The 24,673-nt window shown below is 45.5% G+C and overlaps 1 protein-coding gene across 13 annotated transcripts in view; it reads left to right on the forward strand.

The window, feature by feature from the left end:
• CADPS (calcium dependent secretion activator) overlaps positions 1-24,673 on the forward strand; it is a 202,736-nt gene that overhangs the window by 66,603 nt on the left and 111,460 nt on the right. For all 13 annotated transcript variants that reach the window (XM_064723741.1, XM_064723742.1, XM_064723745.1 and 10 more), the window contains exons 4-6: positions 1,982-2,062; positions 6,251-6,487; positions 8,843-8,964. In XM_064723741.1, coding sequence (XP_064579811.1) covers positions 1,982-2,062; positions 6,251-6,487; positions 8,843-8,964 — 440 coding nt within the window. The remainder of the gene's footprint in view (positions 1-1,981; positions 2,063-6,250; positions 6,488-8,842; positions 8,965-24,673) is intronic.

A 24,673-nucleotide genomic window follows, 5' to 3' on the forward strand; every position in this document is an offset into this window, starting at 1 on the left:
GAGAGAACTAATGTGGTTGTGGGTAGACGTACGAAAACATCTAATTTACCAGCAGGCAGTTGGGTAATGATCAGTTGAGAATTACGAATTATGTAAATCATGTATTTGTGGCGTGCTGCTGAAGAAAAGCCCAGTGCATATGACAAATCATGTATATACTGAAATCTATAATACTTTTCACATTTAATTGACTGGGGCAACCTTATGATTTATATCTTTGCTTTATTCACAGCACACACATAACATAGTCATAATGCAGAACGAAACTAATTCATTTTCTCTTTGACTTCTTAAATCATTTATGTATTTGGCTGTCAAGTACTTGAATATAAAGTGGGCATGCATGTGGCAGATAATAAATAGCTGATTCTCTACTTAAGAAATTGAGTTTTAATGATATTAAGGTCTGTGTTGCCTTACTTGGTCTTGCTTAGATGGTATGCCTCACATTTGCACCTTTCCTTATTTCACAAGCAAAGTATATTTTATAGGTACCATCATTACTCTCTTAATGGCTCTATATAGTGTTATGGCTGTGTAAAATGTACTCTGCTTGCTCTGATGGCAGCAGGAGCCTTTCTCAGGCACAGGAGTCCTTCCCAGGCACAGCAGGAGACAGTGACTGAGCTGTTGGGCTGCTGCCCTTAGTCACAAGAGATCTGCTGGAAGGTGCCAGGAGGACAGGCAGGGGCTGTCTCATTAGTACCATTCTGTAGACAACAAGAAGAAAATGTTATTTTGGCTACTACAGACTACGATTGCTTTCCCAAAGATCAGTTTTTGTCATGGAGCTATCATGCAGAATCATTGAAATAACAGCCTGGAAAGATTTTTTGTTTCTTTTAAGTAACAGGTGACTTGGCTTGGCATTGCTGCTTAGTCTTGGGAAGCACAGCCCTGGAAAGCAATACCTGACCCACTCAACCACAGCCACAGAGACTGCCTAGGCTGCTTGTTGACTCCTAAGAAAAATCATCTTCTGCAGTCAGATCTTTCCTGGACACCTGTAGCATCACTGGAAAACATCTGCACCATCAAGATAGTGCAGAAAGCATGAGGCAGTTTGGCGGCTCATTGTCATACTGCAAAATCAACCCTCCTCCACAGCAGCATCCTCAATTTCTAAATTTAGCTCCTGAGTTATTTTGGGTAGTGTGTGATTAACCTCAATTACTGTAGCTCAGATAGAATTCAAATAATGCTCCCTCTTTCAGAATTCCAAAGAAATGGAAATCTGGCTCTGTACATTTCCTACCCTTAATGAAGCAGCTCCAAGAGGTGCTTCCAGAGGTGCAGGAAAGTTGTGTGGTACATTTGTTCATGGAGAAACTAACAGGGGCAGCTGATCCTGAAAGGTGCTGGTAATCCATGGCTCTGTGCTGGTGCTGGGATCAGGAATATAAAGATGAACCACTCCAGCAGGTTATGTTGTGCAGCTGGTGTGAATGAAGCTGTTGAAGGTTCAATGGATTTGGATCACAGTCAGGACACTTTGTAGTTTTCCTGAATTAAAGCCATAACAAAGGCTTTCAAAAGCTAATCAAAAATGTACTTTCCATCAATCTTAGCCATAGTCATTGTTGGCTCTCTGGACAATCCGTGGTGAAGCAGCGTGTGACAGAGGAGGAGATGCCATGGAGAGCAATGGGTCAGAGGCAACGTGGGGTTCATCTGATCCAGTGAGCACCAACAGATGAGCTCATCATTCATCAGGCTGAGAATCAGAACTTTAGTCATCACTGTAGCTGTAACTTTCCAGACTGCCTCAGGGTGAGGATGCTCAGCCCCAGGAGGCAGCAGGGCAGGCATCAGAAACTGTCTTGGGTTGGTGAACTTTGTGTTTGTCCTTAGTGGGAGCTTCTGTTCCAGAATGTGGCCCCTCACCACTCACTCTGTCTGATCAGCCTGAAGAACTGAAGTGCTCCTAAAGATGTTGCATAGGTTAATTTTTCACCTTGATTTGCCTTTTGTTTTTCTACAGCTGGACAACCCTGATGAGCAAGCAGCACAGATCAGACGCGAGTTAGATGGACGTCTCCAAATGGCAGAACAAATTGCCAAGGTAAAAACAAAAGTCAGCTGTCATTAATAACATCTTCATTTAGGAGTGTACAAGGAGTTTGATGCAGCTCCCAGGTCCTGTCATTCTCTTACAAGTTTCTTCTCACAATAATTAGTGGTTAAAAGTGATCGGATTATTAGCTGCAAACAAACAAAATGAAGCTGTTCTGATGGAGGAGAATGTCCTGATGAGCTGGGAGAGTTTAGGTTCCTGAAAAATCCCTTGTGAATCCTCAGAGGTGTCACATTTCTATGTAGACAATAAGGTGGATAATCATGTGGAAAAAAGGAGCCAGGAATCATCCTAATGGGATTTGTGTTTTTTGCTGGGCTGATAGGAGCCACAATTTCCTGCCTGTAGGGAAATGCTGCTTCAATAAAGGTCCTTCAGATGTATTGTCCCAAAGAAGCTCACACTGTGCATGATAGCAGTCACTGCCCCCTGCAGACCTTGCTGCTGTTTGGAGACCTCCAGACAGCTTTGATAACCAGGCACTCAGCTGATCTCCCTGGAGACCCTTTTGGAAGGAGCCATCTCCCACAGAGCAAATCACACCCCCACACAGTGGCCTCCAATGGACCATAGATGATGGAGAGGATCCTGTTGACATCAGCATGGCCAAGTTTTCTCCTTGCCTCTAATCAGATGCTCTGAGTCACTGATAAAGCCCTAATGGGGCTGAAGTCATTTGGAATGATCTATCTGGCTGTTCTTGATAATCAAGAAACCATTACTACAAGGCAAAAAAAAATCTAATCACAGAGACAAGCTCAGTCTAGGGGCCTGCCTTTCAGCAGCAGTTCTCCCAGCACTGAGCTGGGCCCAAATTAGGGTTTTTTATAAGATAGGTAATATCAGAGCTGTTTGCAACCACACTGATATGCCTGGATGTGAAAAGCAGAGCATATTGATTTATAGTCAGGCGTTGAAAATGGTGCTGGTGGAGCCTGCACAGCTCCTCCTCACGAACACCTCTGTTAAACATCTGCTGCTGTTTTGTTTTTGGGGACATAGGCTCTGAATTTCCCCTCTTCACTGATAAAATCAGTGAGATGGCCAAGGACCACATGGCCATTCAATGGTGCAGCAAAACAGCAAACTCACTGGAGCTCTTTTGTTCAGCATTTGGCCCTTTGCCATTTCATTATTGTCAAGAAAACCTACAGTATTTATTTGCAGTGAAATGTCAGCCTCTGCACTGAGCACGGCTGCTCTGGTTCTGAGATAGGTAGACAGGCCCTGAGAAAAAGATTGCCTGGTTTTGTTATTTCATTTTCTCTTTATGGTATGTAGAACAACAATATGCATGATTCAGTAGCAGCCAACAGAAGCTGCAGCATCATGAATTATTTTTTTGCAAATGAGAATTTTCCATTTCCATTCTTCCCCCAAGGATGGACACGGCTGGCCATCCAAGAGAGAGTCAGGGGGAAATTCCTCAACATAACCTGACATATTTCTGTGTTGAATTCAACCTTCAAAATGCGGCAGTGCAGCTTGGAGGGTGGTTTATAGTAAAAGGGACTTACCTGGGTTTCAGTTGGCAGCCAGGGATATTTAATCTCCATCATGGTACTGCAGCAGACTTTCCTTTCAGAATGTCAGGTCCCGCCAGCATTTGCCTGCAAGAAACCTTGTTCGTTCAGATCCATGAATACCATATTTTGGAGGCATGTAAATGACCTTTTGAATCTTCTTCTGTAGCCTCCTTTCTGGGCAAGGCTGCTTTCCCTGTAACAGAGGGCAGGTTCACAATTCAGCTCAGTGAAAGGATAGCATTTCCATTTTTATCTCCAATTTGCAGCTTTTAATACAAATTTGCTGCATAGGGAGGCTTACAGTGCTTGTGAAACCAACACTGAGCTGTCTGTCTTGGAGATTCCATGCTCGAGGCAAATTAATACCTCGTTGTTAAATTAAGAAATTCACACTAGGACATTTGCACTTCAGAGGCAGCAAAGGCTGTGGAGTCTTACGGGACCAGTGGCTCTGCAAGGCTTCATCTGAGCTGTGGTGTGACCTTGAACGAGGCACTGTTGTGCCAGCTTTCCTGCCTCTGCATGCCAGGACACAGCTGTGGGTGTTTTTGCCCTCCCCTGTGCCCAGGAGAGTGCAGCTCAGCCCAGCACTAGGGCAGTGCTAGGCAGGGTTCCCCACTGAGCCCAGCTCCATCGAAGCACATCAGCGGCCTTGGAGCCAGGCAGCTTGAGGATCACACTCTGTGGCAAGCAGATGTTTTAGAGCTCAATCTGGACAGGCGTTTCAGTCTGTGTGTTGTACTTTTCCAGCAGCTAAATAGAGCAGCATTACAGCTGAGAGCTTAGTGATGCCAAGGCAGACGTATATTTTTCTCTGCAGTGGCAAGTGCTCTGCTGTCCTGTGGTGCCTTTTCCCCCTCCCAGTCACCTGGCTTCAAGGACAAGGAGGAGCACGTGTAGGAGCAAGTAAATGAGACCTGGTGGTGATATTGGAGTGATATGTCTGCCTGGGGCTGGAGCCACTCTGCTCCAGCCTGCTGGACAGATCATTCCTCAGTATCCTACCTCTGCCTGTCTCCATGCTTGTGCCTCTCCCTGTTCCTGATCCTCTCTCTGCTCCCAGTGCATGGGGAGGTGACTGATGCCCTTTCTTGCTGTTGTCTGCATCTGTTGATAATTTCTTACTCCAGACTTCCCCCAGCTTTATCTGCAGTCTGATGGGTGACTTCAGACCATCTCTGCATCTCTGCATTTCCAACATCAGTTAAACAGTCCCAGTTAAACTGTTATGCATAACTTCAAACTACATTTTTAGTCCTAATATAAGTTGCTGGTGGCACACAGTGAAATGTCCCAGTCCTTGCTGCTCTGCTGAAGAGATTTGTGAGGGCAGTGCCAAAATTGCAGTCCCTAGAGAGATGGATGACAGCAGGGTAAAAAAGCAATAATGTCTGAACATCATTGCTGCAGCAGTAGTTCTCAAAATCTATGAAACAGTTGTTTGTTTTTCTTTTTCCTAGGGGTGGCTTGCAACTTATATAATGCACAAACAATACAGGAGGCTGATTAGGTAGTTTATTTTACTGTAGGTCTAATTTACAGGAGGGAATTGCTTCCCAAGATTGAGGCTGGAAACAGATGGCCATACTTCAGCTGTTTGGTGTGAGTGCTGCTGTGAGCTCTGCTTGTAGTGGGTATGATCTTATGGACTGATGCAAAAACTAGTGCAGAGGAGAACTCTTTCAGCAAGCCTGATGGCAGTCTTCTAGAAGAAACATGACCTTATTTTCTTCTCTAGCATACATTTTACAAATGGCTTTTTACAATGTTGTGAATTGCCTACCAAGACTGTTTGCACATCAGCCTTGTGTTCCCTGGCTGCAGCTGCTGCCTCTCTGTCTTACACCTTGCACAGTGCTTGTAACCCACTGAGAGACATTTGAATCCTGAGCAGATTCAGGCCATGGGAGAGGTTGTCAGAAGATGCAGGGCTCAGGCTGGTGATGGGCAGCAGTTCAAAGCTGAGAATATAAATTAGGGAACATCATATTTTGCTCTCACTGTCACCCTTGGTTTTAGAGTTTAAATTTCCCGTTGACAGCAAGCAGCACTGGAAAGTCTCACAGTGAAAAGTTGTCTTCTTGGGGGGAGGCTCAGGCCTTGGCAAGTAGTGGAAAGGATGTTTTACTTCTTCTTCCAGTTAGGACCAAACATTCCTGCCCACACATGGCTGGTTTTCTCCCTTTGGGCTCCTTTCACAGCTAGAAACCTGATGAAGCAACTGCTCAGAAGTGTTTTAAAAAGAGCTGGCACAACTGGGAGACTGAAAAACAGATTTGTTACTGTCAGCATCCTCTGAATCCTTAGTAAATTGCTGTTGGTCACAAAGTTCAGTTGAGATCTGGCCTGGAGTGTTTGTAATTGAGGAAAATGCCATCCATAGGAAAAAGCCCATTTGCAGATAAAGTCAGTGAAATGCAAGTGCATGCAAGATACAGGAAAGTTGGACAAGTACCAAGTAGTAATTCTGTGAGAAACTAGCAATAATGTTTCTACATTACTCAGGGGGAAGCTGTAATTTGTCATCTGGTTTGTAGGAACTCCCTGCTCACAAATCTCTGCAGATGCTCTGGGGGGATTCTCCCAGTGCAACAAGTGGCTGTTGATTGTTACAAACATTCATTCTGTTGTGCTTGTTTCCAAATCCAAGGAGCGCAAGTTTCCCAAGTTCGTGTCCAAAGAAATGGAGAACATGTACATCGAGGAGCTGAAGTCATCTGTCAATCTCCTGATGGCCAACTTGGAGAGCATGCCTGTGTCTAAAGGAGGCTCTGAGTTCAAGCTGCAGAAGCTGAAACGTAGCCACAACACCTCAATAATTGACATGGGAGAGGAAAATGAGAACCAGCTCTCCAAGTCAGACGTCGTGCTGTCATTCTCCCTGGAGGTAAGCTACACGCACACAGCAGTGTGCACAGTTCATGGGAGTGAAAAATACAGCAGCCAACTTCTGCTCAGGTCAAATTTAGGTTAGGTGGAGAGGGGTGAGTAGAAATCACTCTCTGTTTACTGGAAGCTTTGCCTGTGATTAAACACTATGTCCTTTCTGGTGTCTCAGCACCTTGTTGGAACAATCTGTGTGATGTGCACTGTCTGGCATTTTGTGGTGATGTATATCAAATGGCTCAGAAATCTGCACCATTAACTGATCTCATCATGTAGTTTGTTACTGAGTGTAGCCCAGTAACCCTGAGCCTGCATTGTCCCCAAAACCATTACAATCATGCAACACTGTAAATATCAGCATCCTTAACTATTGCCAGCTTGAGGGCTTGCTGCATTTCCCTGCGAGAATTGCTTCCTCTTTGAAGAATTGTGAAAAATCCCTGGGTTTGAATTCACCCAACAGATTGGTTTTCAGTTTGTGTGGATATCCTGTGCTGTGCTGGGTTGCTCTGTGCTCTCTGTTGCATGCTGCCTTTCTGCTCAGTGCTGTGTTGAGCAGTTTGTCTGTGCAGCCCGGGGAAGGCAGGATGCTGCTGCTGCCTCAGTCCTGGAGCAGTGTTGCTCTGTAGCTGTTTTCAGCCAACTCAGTTGTTTTGTGCAAACACATTTGTGGTCTATTTGTGGGCATATTTACTTCAAGGAGTCATCAGCTCACCCCTACAGAATTGTTGTTGTCTGTCAATGAGTGGGTTTATGTTACATTGTCAAAACAACTACCAGGATGGAGTCAAAAACGTAGGATGAGGAAAAATCAGAAAATTTTGTTTTTGTGTAGTTTCCTGTTTATTTCTCTTCCTAGGGAGTCTCTTGTTATACATATCATGTTAATGCAAAACTTAACAACCCTGGTTGTCCAGTTTCAGAATTTAACTCATTAAGTGTCTGAAGCCATTTTTATAATATTCAGTTCAGTCTTATTTAAAACTAGGGCTGTGAACCCAGAGGTGGTGCCTTCAAGAGCAGCATCAAATGAGGCTGACTTCTAAGCACTGTGTGTGGAGGAGCAGGGAGCTATCAAAAAGCAGCAGCCCCCTGTTGCAGAAGCTGTGCAGTGTGTGCAGCTGTGTGTGAAGGGCCACCCCTACAGCAGGGTGTCACAAATGCTCTGCTCCAGCTGAACCCCATCTGGTGGGAAGCCAAAGCCCAGTGAAGCACTGACTCAGGAGCTGGCAGGTCTGGGCACTGCTCAGTGCACAAAACTCCTGCTGCAACAAAGCTTTTACCAAAAATGGGCTCTCATTAGAGGGATTGTGCAGCTCTGTGTGCCAGGGACAGGATCCTCAGCTCCAGACAGATCAGACGACCTGAGGAGAGGAATTTTAAACCCCTGTGTATATACTACATAAATAGCTGTAATAGAACATGAACAAAAACTCCCACAGTGATTCTTGTAGAAATGTTTAAGGTATGTGGTTAATGGGATTAATCACCTTTAAAAAGAAGGGAAAAAAATTAATTACCTGCAAGAAACTTAGGTGGGGATTTCTTAATTAGGAAGATTTTCTATAAGCAAGATGAAGGAAGTTGGTTTTGGCTTTGTTTTGATTTTTTGTTTTATTTTTTGGGTGTTGTGGGGGGGGGTGTTTCGGGTTTTTTGTGGGGTTTTTTTGTTTTTTTTTACCAGAGCTATAGAGTGGACAGGAGGCAGCAGTTTTAAACTGAAAAAGGGTAGATCTATATTGAGTATAAGAGAGAAAATGGTTTTGATGAGGGTGGTAGGACACTGGAACAGGGAACAAATGGGACATAGGTGTTTCATGCTTGGAGTTTTTGAAGATCAGGTTGGATGGAACTCTGAGTAACCTGATCTACTGAAAGATGTCCAAGCCTCAGCATGGGGATTGGATCAGACGGTCTTCAAATGCCAACCCCAAACCATTTTATATTAATATCAATATAATGGAAATTAATATGGAAAAGGTGCTTTTGGCACAAGCTGAGTAGTTGCGTGCTTTTTTTTTTCCCTGGATTTCACATATTAAGGCATTTCTAGATGGAGCAGGACTACATCTGTGAAGCCCATCTCCTGAAGCTTGGGTACCCAAGGGTTTCAGAGAGCCCATGTGCAGTCAGATAGAATCCTGGTCTCCATACTGACCTGGCTGGTGCCACAGTCCCCCCTCAGCCTGGGCAGTGCCACCATCCCTGCCTGCTGCCCCTGAGAGCATCCAGCAGCACTGGAGGACCCCAGCCCTGGCTGACCCCATGGGCTGAGCAGCCCCAGCAGGTGTGAAGGATGAAATGAATCAATCTTTTGATTGCTGCCCCTCTAACCTTTCTCCTCCTCTGCCTGCAGGTTGTCATCATGGAGGTGCAGGGGCTGAAGTCGCTGGCCCCCAACCGCATCGTGTACTGCACCATGGAGGTGGAAGGGGGGGAGAAGCTGCAGACAGACCAGGCTGAAGCCTCAAAGCCAACGTAAGCCTTGCTTTGCTCTTTGCTCTCCCCAGCACACTGCTCTGCCCTGTCTCTGCTCTGCTGAGTCACTGCACATGGCTCTGCATGCTGAGGGCAGAGGGGACTCTCAGAGGCAGAGGAGAAGCATTCCTTCCTTCCACACATGCAGAGTGCTGTCCTGCAGCTAAAAGTGGCACATAAGCCCTGACTGAGGGGAATGAAGTGTTAATGAGAGGCTTATGTCTCGTGTAGCCATAGAGAGATAAATTTGTGCCTACACATAAGTGCTTTACTAAATAGGGATGGAGTTAAGCATGTGCTTAGATAAGTACTTGCCTGAGTGTCCATCTGAACTGGTGCCATCAGGTACAGGTACATTATCCTGTCCTCACTGTCAGGGTTTTGGCAGTCCTACAGGAGAGAGAACAGCTGGCAGGGACACAGTCTGGCAGCCAGAGGTGGAAGAGAGAATCTGGGAAAAGTTTCAAATTACTCAGTTAAAGCTTTATCTGAGACCTCTCTGGCCCAATCCTATTCAAGGGCAGAGTCTTGTTCTGTCCTCTTTGACCTCGTCCCCAAATCCTCACTTTTGACCCCATACTTTCTTTTGTCTTACGTGGATGTTGTCAAGCACCTACCAGTAGTGATTGGCCTTTGCTATTTGGAAGGCTTATTTCCTTTCCAATTTGTGGGATTAGTTAACTTGAAACACTCTGGCAGTGTTGAGGCAGTGTTTCTCTGGATGACTGCAGAGATTTCATACTTAAGTTAAATTCTCAATGTGGTTCCTGACAGTGGAGAATTGCTGAGGTGGTGTGAAGCCTCCTCCAGGAGTGGGGAGCAGTGCTGTTGTGCTCATATCCCATTCCTCATGGCCAGTCCTTAGACATATTTTGCCAGGAGCTTCCCAAGCTCATGGAAGGAAATCCAGAACCCCTGGCTGCAGGACTGGCAATGCACAAGCACTGCAGCAGCTCAGGAGCAGTGGGTGAGACCAGGACAGGCTGCCTTCCCTCTGTCACTGTCCTCTCACAGAGGCACAGAAACCGCTGGTGCCTCATGGCCTGTGCTGCACCAGAGCAGCAGGAATCTGCAGGAAGCTGTTCAAAAACAATATTCCCAATCAGGGAAAGTGCTGCAGCCTGGCTGGCTTTTCAAAATGCTTTGAAATCTGCTTTAGAGAAGGAAGGAAGAGAGCTGAGCTTAGAGCAAAATTTCCATGAGAACTTACAATTGTCACTATTTTAGGTATTCTTATTGCTTCAGTGGAGAAAGTTGGGCTCTATTTAGGGGAAATTGCTACTATTCATACTGAAAAAGCACATTTCTCCTGGGTTGCATGTACTTGTTTAGATTGATCCGTTCATTCCACCTTTGCTCACAGGATCTGCCCTTCCATGCACAGGTCTTCTTACTGCAAGATGCAGGATCATTTCTATGAGAATTGCTTTGAAAATAAGACCTGCAGGAGTGAACTCTTTAATTGAGTGGGTCTTTTTATTATAATTAAATGTGCAGTGTCTGGGCATGAAGCCATCAGCCCTCAAGAAAATGCAGCCAGCACTGAGTGCTGTGGTGTGATAAAAGTCATGCAAGTCCATCACACTCATCCTCTCTCTGCACTGGCTTCCTTCAGAGGTGTGAGCCAGGCTTCAAGACTTCTGGATTGCTCCAGCACTTGGGCTAATACTTATGGAAGTGGTTTAGAAGGGGAGTAGGTTTAATAGTTGAATTTCAAGAGTGTCCTAAGGCCTTTTCTTTCCAGAACCAAAGACCAGCCAAGCTGAGGCTCTAAAATAACCTTCCCAGAAACCAGAGGCCATCACAAAAAGCCTGTCCTCCTTTCCTCTCTGCATTGGAGATGTTTCTTGCACCTTGCCTCCCTCCCAGGCACAGCAGCAGAGATACAGGATACCAAAGCTCTGTGAAAACGATTTACTGCACCTAAGTTCTCTTGAGAAGGAAAGAGAGAATGAATCAGATGTGACATGTTTGTCATCTTGCTTAATACAAGACTTGAAGGCCCCCAGGTGCTCTGGTGATGAGCAGTGATAGAAACAGCTCAGAGAAGGTTTTGGCGAATTTTTGAGCAGTGCTGCCTTAGAAACAAAGGATTTATGGCAATGCAAAACAGCCTTTGGAGGTGTTAGTTTGGATGCTGACATCAGTCTCACTGAGGTCATTCACACTGTACTTGCTTCTGTGCTTTTTGTAATAAGCAAACCACCCCTAGAGAAAGGAAGCAGCTCAGTGCAAGCATGAGGGAGTGCTCACTGCCCAGCATCCCAGGATTTGTGTGCTTTGGCAGGGATGTGCCTGGCCTGGGGGTGAGGAACACTTGGGGATTGTGAGCCTCAGCACTATGAAACTGTAAACACTGAAGCAAGTTACCTCTGTACACCCCAGAAGTTTTATGTCTCAGAGGCTCAAAAAGTGTGGGTTAAGCACCTGTGCTCAGAATATGCAGTGAATGCAGATCTGGAATCAGGCAGCATTTTTTAACTGCCAACCTTGAAACTGAGTGAAATTCAGCTTTGCCATTGTCTGGAGGCTCTACAGGCTACAGAAGGCTAAATTTCTCATAAGCATCAGGGGAGAAAAATTACATTTGAACAGTAAGATTCACTGGAAGACTTTACTTTTCTATGACAGCCCCATGTCCTGGGGTGGAGAGTGTTAGGGGCCCCTCAGCCTTGTAGGAGATCTTTCACCTAACTCATGGGGTTGTTCACTTTCACCTCATGTGTCCTTGAAATGCCAGCCCTCAGCTGGAGCACCCAGTCACAGCACACTGGGGATGGTGGCTGCTCTTCAGCTCAGTGCCAGGCCAAGGGTTCCAGCCTAGCTTCCACATCTCTAATGACAAATGGCAGTTCACCAGCCAGGGAAGGATTTCCAAAACCACTGGTCTAGGTCTGTGTGAGATTCTTCTTTCATCTTTCTAGTGCAAAACTGGCAGTTTTTGAGAAGAAAGCATCTGAGTGACTTTGGAGCTTGAATCTCATTTGCAGATCTGGAGAGAGGCAGGGCAGCAGCAGGGTTAGCAGCCCTCATACCCAGCCATCAGATGAGTTGTGTGCAAGGAGTGTGGGTTTTGGGACAACAGTAAACACTGGCCTTCTATTTCTTCTCAGGCTTCATGTTGGATTCCTGACATTTTAAGCCCAATCCCTTCATGTGAGGATTATCTGCCTCAGCACAGATGCAGGGGATGGCACAGTTCTAGAGAAAGCCAGACCTGAAATAGAAAAGTTCATTTCAGATCAAGCTTGCAGTGTTTTATTGGTGGTGATTTTAATAAGTTGTGTAAGAAAAAGCTTTTGTGTATTACGCCCTAACACGCAGATGCCTCTAAAAGATATCTCAAATCCCAGTGTGAGAAGGATTTTACTGTTTTTTGTGCTGGAACTGCATTCTTGCAGATGTTTGTGGGGTTTGTACCTCTCTCCCCTTCCCTGTGTGCTGGCCTGTGGTCTGTCCTCTGTTGTCTCCTAAATGCCCTTCAGGAGCTGTGTCAGTGGTGCTGCTGTTTGTGCAGCCTGGGAACAGGGTTGTCAAGGGGTTTGGGAATAGCACAAAAGATCCAGCCACAATCCCCCTGTCCTGAAGTCTCCAGAGAAACTGCTGGATATATTTAAACAGTGACCTGTGCTTGTGGCAGTGCTCATGGTCAGCATCTCACAGCGCCTTTCTCTGATGTGAGCAGAACAAAAGAAAACAGAACCAAACAACAGCCAGGACCTATGTACTTGTGAATAAAAGCTACAGATTCTGGAGTTATTTTGGCACCCAGATAAGTCTCATTCTCTCCTCTTGTCACAGTAGTGAAAATTGGGTGTCCCTGCATTGAACTGAGCTGAATGATTTGGGGTAAAAGCAGTAAATACTGGTGGGGGAAGAATCTGGCCAACCTGTCTGTGCATTTGGCATGCCAGGAAGGGACAGAGGTGGGGGCTGCTCCTCTGGAAGTGTTTTCATTTTGAGGTTATCTATCCCCCTTGCAGAGCAGTCTCTTCAGTCCTAGTGCAAGGGTGCAGTAGCTCAGAGAATGAGAGGTGAGGCTGGAGCTTGTTTTCTTTGCATTGCTTGGGATTTTTTCCCATGTAGTTTTCTTCTGTGTGTGCTGTAGGGCAGTGCTGGAGAAAGGACACTCAGTGACTCTCATCTGACTGCATGCCACGTCTTACATTTGTCATGACCAAGGGCTTGAGCCTTGTGCCCTTTCCAGAAATTCACTCTTGATAAAGTAATGTCTTTGGTAAACTTCTAAACCTCTCCCATCTCCTTTCCCTTAGCCACCTCCCTAGGAGACAGAGGTGTCTGGTTTTATCTTTGTGCTGGCTCTGATGCTGCTCCCTGATGTGTTTCAAGGTGCTCTGACAGCTCTGCTGCTTCTCTCTGCTCTGACAGGCTGCCCTTGTTCAGATCCCTGCACCAAGCTTATCACTCAGCCAGAGTTTTTGTTGCAAATTAGTGTGCCACATCCATCAGAGCCCTCTGTCTGACCATGAGGTGGGACAGGACCTGCACAGCATCCTTGTCCAGTGCTGTGGACACTGTTTAGTCCCCTTCACCTTCTGGGAGATGGGCACTGAGCAGCAAAGGGAGAAGCCCTCTGGGAAAGGAGGCTGGCAAGCAGGGATGCTTTCTCTGTCTGCAGAAGGGGAAAATCTGGTCTTTTCATTCAGGAATCCCCTGCCTCAGGCCAGGGAGTTTGAAATGCTGCCCAGTGGCTTTGCACAGAGAGGGCTGTGATGGGAGCGTTCTGTTGCAGTCAGTGTTTTGCTGCTGCAGTTTCTTGGGAGATGCTGTGAACACTCCCCTGTGGTAAAATGAGAAAACTCCTTCTGAGATGCATAAATTTTAAATATTCCGTATAATTAATCTGACTCTGCTAAACCAAAGGGGTTTATGTTGATATAAATGAGAGTAGAGTTTAATTCTTGATGTGCATCCCTCAGTGCAGCTGTTGTTGCCAGGCCTGGTAGGTCTCTTCCAGACATGGCAAAGCTCAGGAACAGGCCCTGTGTGGCTACACAATTTTAAGCAGACATTCATATTTAGGTTTGCATGCTTAGCTAAGCCCTGTGTAAGCAAAATTCATGATGCTGGGTAAAAAACAAAGCAAAAGGAAATTTTAGGAAATAGCTGCTTCTTCTTGCCTTTTTTACTCCTCCTCACTCATCTAATTGGCTTCAGCATTAAATATAAGCTGTCTTAATTACCCACACTGATTGGATTGCTTTTCCAGTCACATTGCTTCATTTCACAGCTGTGCAGATGTTTGCAGCTCTTTCTCCTTAGGAAATCTCTGGGAGCCTTAGGAATGTGTCAAAGCAGGTGACTGGGTACAGCAAACATCAGACACCATTGTTTGTGGGGTGCAGTCCTTGCTCCTGTGGTGAGGCTCTGAGCAGAGGGTCAGTCTGCCCCAAGGCATCTGTTGGGGAAATGTCTTCCAGGAGAGGCTCCAGCTTTGGTCTCTGTGAGCATGGTGCAGATGCCCTGAGCCCACAGTGCTGCTGGGCTAGGAGGTGAAAATGACAGGGACAGGAGCTTCAGGGTAGCTGCTCTTAGCCCCTGTGTCTAAGGCTGGAGGGTACAAAGTGGTGTCCAAATCCCTGACACAAGTTTTCTTCACTTGCAGCTACTTAGCATGCCTAGGAGAGAGTTTTCTGATGAGACTGTGCATGACTTTGCACCTGAAGGGTTCTGCTGTTAGCTTGGTTTCACCTGCTCTTCAACTCCCCTTTCGTGTGACAATATTTCCATAATGCTCCTGAGATTTATGCTGTGATGTTCCCATTTCTGAAAGTGGAGGCTGTGGACAAGTCATTAAGCACAGCAAAAACTGCAATAAAAAGTTATTACCCAAGTGCAAGTATGTGATCTATTATGGGAAGTCTTTGTGCCCTTTTTAATTAGGAATTCTGAACCTTTCCTGATGCTCCTTCATAGCTGTTCTGCAGGATTGGTTCTTACCCAGCTCAGCCACTGTAGAACAAAAAATTCTGCTTTAGATTAAGCAGCTGAGTTTTTCTCCAGAATAAAGGCAGGATCCTGTAGGGATTCCTGAGTGTCACCCAGACAGCCACACTGCTGTGGAGGAACCTCCTGGGCTGCCATGGAATACTCTGCTGGGGCTCTGGATAGTGATCCCAGGTGGAACCCTGTTCCCAAAGGTGTCGTGTTCAGTCCCTGCTCTCCTGTGCCACACTAGAAGCTGTGTTGAAGAATAATGTTTCTTTACACTTACCCCTTGTACTTGGTTTCTTCCAGTATCAAGTAAGTGCAAGCTCTGCCTGTGTTTTCCCTGGCTTTCAGGGCACACATAGCATTGCTTTCACATGGATTCTCTGGTGTCTAGTAAGGGTTGAGCTCATGCACCTTCCCTTTCACAGATGAATGTCTTGCTTTTCTCGCCAGCTGTCTAATTTCTTGAGTGTTCCTATGCACTTGGGAATTATGTATTCCTGTGATAGCACATACATTCAAATTTAAGTATTCCAGAAGGTGTGATGCTGCCCAAGGCGATTTTCATCGACACCCGTCTGCTCCATCACTCCTGTGCCTGCAGCCTTAAATGGGGATAGGAAAAACCAAAAGGACATTGAAATGAGACTGAGACTCCGTGATCTGAAACAGTGCTTCATTAAGGGGAGGACTGCAGAATGCAGGGTCTGGGATACATTCAGTCGTGGTGTTTATTGCTCATAGTTGGTGTTCTTAAAAAAAAAAAGCCATGCCTTAGTGTAAGTTCAGCACATCATTTAAAAAAAAATAAGCCATTGCCTGAGTGTAAGTTCAGCACATCATTTGCCAGTGGAGAGGCAGGTGATGAGGCAAGTGAAAGGGCCCAGTTGTTGGTTTATTTATTAAGTGCTGTGTACAAGTAGTGCACATTATTATTTAATGAGGGGTGCTGCTATTGCTGCAAAGCAGAGTAGGGAGATAGAGGACATGCTTTAAAGAATTGGTACTGTGCCTGCTCCTGTCTGGACAAAGCTCTGGAATGGTGAAATGAGAAGACCAACCTTGATAGTGATTTTTCAACATTTTAGGTGCCCTTTCTGTGATATTAAGGTAGAGTGTGCTGGCTTTGTGAATGTGCTGCATCTCCCAACAAACCACAGACTAAGTATAAAACCCCTTAAAGGGAGCAACCTGCTGTTGTCACTATGTGGAGAAAGCTGCTCATGGAGAGAGGAGCTTGCAGATGGCTGGATGAGCATCACCTGCTGGAATTGTCCACTCATCCCCACTGACCCAGGAGACGCTAGTGTGAACTTTGCTTCTAGTGGTCAGAAGTTGGGCAAGGCAAACCCAGGTGTCTGGCTAGATTTGAGCTTCCTGTCCTGGATCCTGGCTTAGAAAAGTATAGGACAGCAAAAATGGGAGTGATGGCACAACAAGATATGGTCTCACACTTCTTGTTCTTCCTTTTAGCTGATTTTGGAAGGGTGCCTGTCCCATTCCACTGTAAAAGGGGGAGTCAGGAAGCCCCTATAAGAATATAACATATATTGGGGCGAAAATAAAAATCAGACTGGTCTCTCTCAGTACCTTGAGTTGTTTTCTGCTGTTTGCATTTAGAAAATATTTCACTGCTTTCTGCTAAGTTTTATAAAGGAGGGTCTAGACTATGTTAGCACAAACCAGTAACCTGTATTTTCAGGCAGAGGATTTCTTTCTCCTTCTCCACGATCTGTGTTTGTGAGATACTAAGTTTCTGTAAATCTGGCAGGCTTTATTAAATACAAAACCATGACCAGGCCTTAACCAATGGCAGTCCTCAGCAGATGTATTTTCTTTCAGGGTGACAAGATCAGATAGGAGAGATGAATCATATTTGGTCATTCTGTGGAGTGAGCAGCTCTGTGGCTGGGTCAGGGGAGCATCTTTGGCCAAAGGAAACTTTGATTAGCAAGTGTGTGGCATTGAAGTCACCCTATCCAAGAAGTGGTCACAGCCACAGACAGTAAATGTACACAGGCAATTAATGAATGAAGCTGTAAACTCCTGCTGTATCCAAAGCACATACAGTGATGGAGTACATACAGTAGGCAGCCCTTGTAAAAGCAATTTTTCTTTCAGTTCAGACCTCCCGGTAAAACAGTACTGGGCTTTCACTTCCATTTCCCCCTGCTGAGTTTTTCTTCTCTAGTTGTGATAGTATTAAACAAGAGCACAGGGCGTTTGAAAAGCAGTCATCATTTAAATCATGGAAAGTAATCATGCAACTTTTTTTTTCTTTTTTTAAATTTTCCCTGTGAATACCCAAAATATTGTGGTGAATAGCACTGCCACAATTTTGCATCCAAACCAGCTGAGGGATTTCTGCAGCAGAGTCCAGGCTGGGGTACCGTGGTCTGGGAGGGGTGTGTGGTCCTGGGCTGGGTGCAGGCATAGTGGAGGGACATCTCTGGGGCAGGAATGCCATCTCGTGGCCATAAATAGCTATTATGTGATTTTACATCCACCTCCCATCCCTTCTTCCTTCCTCATGACACTTCCCCAGTGTATCAGTCATTCTCAGGAAACACAAGTCAAGCAGTATTTTCTGCATAGCAAAGATCATCCCTTTTTGGGTTCCTAAAGCTGTGCTGTCGGCCTCAGCAGCTCCTCTTGGCTGCAGTGCCCCGTGCTGGCACTGGAACGGGATCCACGGGGATTGTGTGTGAGCCACAAGCAGATCAAGAGCAGACCTTTGCAGGCTTTGCTTTGCTGCAGTCTCTGTCAGCTTTGCCCTCATCCTTCTGTGCCTTGCACACTCAGGCACAGATGTGATCTCTCCCAGCCATATTTCCCTCTCAGCCGGCGGTGCAGGGCTGCCGTAGCCAGTCTGAGGATGTGGGAGTTGCAGCTCCTGGAGGGAGAGATGGTCTGGTACTGCTGTCTGCATGATGTTAAGCAAGATGGTGCCTGTGTGTGTGACACATACATTGTGTCTCAGAGCTGTGGAAACAGAAAAGGACAGACCATGAAGTGCTGGAGGGTGGAACACCTCCTTAGCTGCTGTAGAAGGAGCCCAGTTCTTAGTGACACACTGTCTCTGCTCACCTATTGAAAAACAGCATAGTGCTTTCTGCAGTGGTGTTTTGGGGAAAATAAATGCCCTTTTTGTAAGCAAAATATTTACCAGAGATGTTCTGTTTTAGCAGAGGGAGTGTTCCATGCTTGGCCATGGGAAACGATGGATTCACTCAGAGCATCCTTGGGTTATCCCATCAGAGCAGACATCAGTGCTGCATGCAGAGCCAGGGCCTCACTCGGTGTTCGGCTGCAGGGAAGGCAGGTACAGCCACCTCTGCCAGCCAGTGCCTGCAGGAATGCTGATTTATCAGCACCTGCACGGGAGCTGCATCGGTGGAAGCGTGTTTTAAATCACTGCAAAGTCTGTGCAGGAGAGTCTGGGAGGAATCAAATCTGTTTGTGCTGTCACTCCCACTTCAGCTCAGCTTGTTCCGAGGGGATGGGACTGAAAGGCTGTTCTGGCAGCTGAAAGGGAGGGGAGGAAACAAATGTAAACAAAAATAGGCTGTGTTGTCAATCTGTGTCTGATGTCTTTGGTTATCCTGTTTTGAAGGTGAGTAAACACATCAAAGTTTTACCGTGGGAGGAATCCCAGAGGAGGCTCAGCAGCCCTGAGTATCAAGATGTATTATGGATGCAAACCTTTCTCGGTGCATTTCTGCAGGCAGAATGGAAAGGTGCCTTTCTTAGCACCTGAGTGGTATTTCCTAGCCCAGGATGTTTTTGCATGAGCAATGTATATGCATCTATATGTGTTCTTTGAGATTTTAATTTCAGCTCTTTTTTGTGAATCTGCAGCAGTCACCTCCAGCACACCCTTATAGCAGTGGAAAGACAGGGCCCTCTATGTCAGGCATCACTTCATCTGCTTGCTGCCTCTAAATTGGGATGAGGCAAATTAAGGCCTAACTCTACTGATTTAATTAGATCTCTCCTTATTGCAGTAGCAGGAGCACAAAGCAGGTGACTGAGGCACATTTACACAGTAGTACAGTCCCCTAAATTTGTGGGTTTTCAACTGAGGTTTGCAGTCCTGCTGTAGGAAGTCACAAACTAGTTTGTAGCTGTCCCAGACTGGCATTTGTTCATGGCATTCTCCTGCTGGAACAGAGTTGTGTGTGGAGTTGTCTGTGCATCCCACAGGTCTCCAGGTGTGTGACCCAGCCTGTGAGCTTTCTTGGAGTGCCTAAAAAATGCCAGAATTCTTCTGTGCCTTTGGGCTTTTTCAAATCCCAAAGACACAAACGAAAAATCTATTATCCATTTCTATTACGCACAAGAGCTGCAAAGAGTACGTATTTTCTCAAAGGCTTTGGGATGCCCTGCTTCTGTTTATTATGGATTTGTGACCCAGCTGGTGCAGGTGTGAGCACCTGCCTCTGCCACGTGTCACAGACACATCTGTTCTGCCACATCCCTGCCAGTTCAGTGCCTCACCTGCACTGCTTCCTACAAGGAGCTGTCAGCTCTTCCAGCCTCTGCTTGTGAAAGGATCACCATTGTCTAGTTTATGGTGTTCCTGGAAGTTCCCAAGCTCTCTTTTCATTTAAAAAATGGATATTTTCATCCCAGTGGGATTAATGCCATGCCTGCATGAGGTTTTGCTGTTGACCTGAGTGAGTCTGTCTGTGCTCAGTTATAATGAACTATTGCCTCCATGTATGGGCAAGGGAAGTTCAGGTAGATCACTGACAATTGTGGTCATCAACCTCTAGTTCATGTTTTTGAATGGCTGGTATAGATAAAGCATTAGAGAATATAGTAAAAAGCTATCCTGTGTGCTTCTTCATATATAGTTAACTGTTAAAGATACTTTAAACCTGTTTATTTTCCTCCTCACCTGTGTCTCTAGGAATATGTAGAAAAGAAACACAGCTTAGCATTACATTAGAGGAAAAGGGGCACTTCTCCATCAGCTGCATGAAGGTAGGTTAGCTCAGTGCCTGGTGTGCTTCTGCTCTAACTCTGTTTTTCCCAGTGCTCTAGCATGGGCATACATGATTTATGGCCCAAGATTTAAAGGTCTCTTATGGGAGGGGAGGAGTGTGCTAAAGTAATAAAGCCATCATTTTTTAGACAGGATTTCTGGGAGAACTGTACTGAGACTGTATGTAGCATTTCAGTCTCCAGTAATGCACTCTAGGGATCTGAACTCTCCATCCTCAGAGCAGGATCCAGATCCAGCAGGGACCATGACTGGGCACCACAGTAAGGTGAGAAACCAAGGCTGGATTAAAAGCATCACAGCACACAAGGTGAAGCAGTCACCAAGCCCAGGCAGTGTCTGTCAGGCTGTCTGTGCTGCCCTCTTGATGAACTTCCCTTCACCAGCCAGCTCACTTTGGAGACCTAGCTACAAGTACACCAGGAGGGACACAGACATGTCAGAAGACGAGAGATGAGGGTTGTAAATGAAGAGAAATGCATGAAGCACAACCCTCTCCACCAGCCCTGCACAAGGGAGGGAGGTAGCCAGGCTGGCCAGTCATGGCATCCTCACCAGATCCCATTCTGACAGTAGAGGACACCAAGGGAGGCTGAAGTGCCCTTCCAACTGTTGTCCCAAACATGGTCACATACAATAATGCCTTTCAGCTGGACTCTCTGCCCTTGCACACAGCCAGCAGGCTGTGCAGGAGGGCAGGTGATGCTGCTGCTGGTTTTGGTGACCCTGCAGGGATGGAAGCAGCTGCCTGCCGTGCCCTGCCTTCCCAAGGACATGTTCCTGTCTTGGGAGGGCAGGCACTGCTGCTGAATCGGTTAATTTGGGAAAACTATACTGAGCAGGTGGCTCAGTAAACTCCTGCAAATCTGGCCAACAGGTAGGAATATTATTCTGCATGGCTTTTTTACTGAAGTGCTGAATTTATGGGAACAAGGCAGAAGGGCAGCATCTCTGGCAGAGAAGATTGTCCCAGGAAACTGCTGTGGCCAGTGAGCATCATGGTCAACACCTGGAGTAAGCCCACTGAGGGGACAGCATAGCTCTCCTTTAGTACACATTTTCACTTTCATTTTCTTATTTTCTTATGTTTATTCCATGCATTTTCTGATTTTTAATGTTTATTCCATGCAGGGATAAAAGATACCCTGTGGTAATTTTGAAGCCCATGAGAAGTGGTCATAGATGATGTTTAAATGTCCCCCCTGTAGAAAGCACATGGCTCTGCAGCTGCTCCCCTGTTAGCCTGGTTAGCAGGGCTGATTCATGGCCCAGCAATGCAGCCCAGTTGCACTTGTTCATTATTTATATAAATCACGGGCATCAGTGTTCTGCCTACATCAAGTTACAAGAGCATTGATGGAAGAAGGGTGACTCTTTTAAATTAGGCAGGGGCTGAGCAGACTTGCTGGAGAGCACAGTATATTAATGTAAGAGTTTAATGAATTTTCCTGGATATTAAATGTGTATGTTCACTTATAGGAAGGTCACAGGTGCTAAAATTTCCCTTAGAGGAACTTGCATACTTGAATTGAACAGAAATTACTACATCAGTGTCTCTCAAGGACAGCTGAGAAAATTGTAGGTCACATAAGCAGGATATTGTGAAGAAAAGCAGTTGAAGTCAGAGACCCTCCTGCCTGGTTTCATGTGATACATGAGTGCAGTCAGGACAGGGATCTTTACAGGATTTTTCTCAAGCCTTATTCATATCCCAAATAGTATTTCAATCATGAATTTTAGCTGAAGTGGTGAACACTTAGCAGTGCCACAGTGTTTTAATTTTTTTGTCTTTTTAGCTATATGGTGAGTAAGTTTTTAATTGCTATATCTGCATTTTAGAAGCCCTCAGCCCCACAGCCAAAGATCAGTAAAGCCCTGCACTTCCATGGGGTGATGACAGTTGTTTCTGCAGTGACCTTATGGCAGGAAAGGGTAAGAGCTTGGTTACAGCATCAAGGGGAGGAGAGTGGTCTTACAGATTTGGGCCATAAATTGGGAAGGGCTGAATAGCATCAACCTGAAGGTTTTAAGATCAGCAGTCCAAGACAGCTGAGAGCAGCTAGGTCTGAGCAGCCTGGCACCTGCATTGGCAATGGCATCACAGCCCCTCGTGTGTGAGTGAGGGCAGTGTCTGTGACAGCTCCTGAAATCACACAGGTGAGCCCATCCTTCCAGTGCTCCATGAGGCTGGGGAGGTAATGGGAGACAAGAGCTGACCTCTGTTACTTGTTGGCCACTCACACCCTCTGGATATGTGTCATTTTTTGTTCCATTCAGGATAAAATCGCAGCACTTCAGGCTGTTTGGTCAGTAACTGTGATGGCACCTCTAGGTGAATCTGTAGACACAAAGTCTACAGTCATGATCTCCTTATTATGCTTGTAAAAGGTAAAACAAGGGCCAGCATCTGTCAAGTTAGCCCCTGGGGCATATCTCAACCTTTGGCACTTTGCAGCCAGAAGAGTTTAGCTGCTTATCCTAAGTTTGAATCCTAAATAAGAAACCCTGGAGACAAAAGTAGATCCTGGTGAGAGCACTGGAACAGCAAGATGCCATAAATAGGGCCATGATTCTAGTAAATTCTCTGTGCACAGCAGCATTTCTTTATCAGTTCCAGACTTTGGGATGCCCTGGCCAATAAGAAATGCTGAGCTAAGGGGTTCAGGCAGGATTCAGATAGTTAATACTGTCCTGATTGAGGAAGTACTGCTAGGATTGTTCTGCCGGTGTACTTTTTGTGGTGTTTGTACATCCATATGTATCCATCTGTATGTGTGTGTCCTTTTGGCCAGATGACATTTGTCTGTCTGCCTTTGCAGATGTTTTATTGCTTTGAGGTGTCAGCATGAGATCTGTGATAGGGGGACAAAATAGCATGGCTACTTCATGGCATTTGTCCACAATGGATCCCAGTGCACTTTCCCAACAAATGAACTCCTGCAGTGATAACCTGCTTAATGATTAAATATGGAAATGAAACCATTCCACTGTTAGTCCCTCAGAAGATGCTAATACCTAGCTACTGTCCAGAGATAATTTTCTGAACAATAATTTAATACACAGCCCAGATAAACTGGGTACTCAGATTGAATACAAATGATGTTTCAGTGGCTTGAATTATGGCCTTATGCTGAGCATCACTATGGCAACTAATGACATCACCACAGGCTCCAACCAGCACAAAACTCAACTTTTGATGGTCTCCATTTGTTGGCGCAGATCTTTTCAGGGCTTTTGGGGGTATGAATATGTAAGCACCAGTGTTGTCAAGGGTTTGCTATGTATGTTTGCTGTCATTTGAAACATTTATTCTCTTTGTGGTTAATGTTGTTCCCATGAAGGAAACCTAATGAAAATTACTGTTTGTATTTGGTTAGTAACATTTGTTGATAACATATGGTCTGGGAATGCTTCAGCAAATAAGAGCTTTTTAATAGTAAACAGAGATACGAGTTCTATAAAGCAGATGCTGTCAAAATACACAGTGGAAGGTTGGATATTTTCTTACTTTTGCCTCTTACCCAAAGCAAGATAATCTTTCTACTTTCCCTCCTGGTGACAACGCAGTTTTTTGAGCGAAAACATAACCTGTGACCTGAATCTGTGATTAGAAAATTAAGTTGTTTCTTGCTTCTCACCCTTGAAATATTTTTTAGGTAATTGATGGCTCACACATGAAAAAGATATTATGTAAAGGACCTGACTGGACCTCTAGTGCTATAGATAATTTAAGCCAAACCTCTGCTGTCTGGCACTGGTGGAGGTTTGATGCATCATTATAAAAGACGAAAGATGTGAAACAGGGACACCAGAAGAGGAAGCTTCAGAGCAAAGGTGCTGAAGAACCCAAGTTTGTTAATCAGCTCTGTGCTGAACATGCTCATCTACTGAGCTCAGTTGGACAAGAATTGCTCAGTGGGGAGCAACGCATAAACCCATACTCCTGGAGCACAAGGAGAAGTGAATTACTTTTACTGATTATTTCCCAAATGCTAAACCTGCTGCTTTTTGTTCATCTTTGAGGAATATCTAGTCACTGGACCATGTCTTCTGAGCCTTTTCAAGGGAATTACCTTTCTTTAACTGAGGATCTAGTTTGAGGACAGCCTAAAGTGAGAAAGTGTCATTAACAGAGTGAGGGGGAATAGAAGTGGTTTGTGAGTTGTGGTGTAATCATCTGGCTTACAGCATTCTGGGTTGCAGTGTGGGTTCCACCACATCACCCAGAGGTGTTGCTCATGGCACGCTCTTGGCAGGGTCCCACATGGAATGAGTTCATGTTTTCTCTGCATTTGGGCAAATTGTGATTGCAGAAACTTGTAGATATCCTCTAGAGACATTGTGTCTAGAGGCTGTGGATAATTCAGCCTCCATAGCACTCCTTTCCAAGCCAGGGAATGACTCAGAGAGTACAAATAGTAGACAGTGGTTGATGGTGTAGTTGCAGAGGTGGCATCTTCCTGGCCACTGCAATCCCACCCACAAGGAGCTGGTGTCCTGCTCTGTAGCCCTAGCAAACTAGGATTACTCCAGATATAATGGCTTGGATTTAAACTTGGATTGGGCTGAGACTTGGAAAGCAACCCAGGTTAAGTTGCAGTTTCTTCAGAAAAAGCAAACCTCACTCTCAGCCTGGAAAGCAGAGGTTAATTAGCCAAGAAAGGAGGACAGGCATGAGTGATTACAGAGATCCTGGGTGCGGATGTCTTCAATCCTCTGCTTCTCTTGTGACTGCATAGGCTGGCACTGCAG

Source organism: Zonotrichia leucophrys, chromosome 12 (assembly GCF_028769735.1).
Source record: "Zonotrichia leucophrys gambelii isolate GWCS_2022_RI chromosome 12, RI_Zleu_2.0, whole genome shotgun sequence".
Lineage (NCBI taxonomy): Eukaryota > Metazoa > Chordata > Aves > Passeriformes > Passerellidae > Zonotrichia > Zonotrichia leucophrys.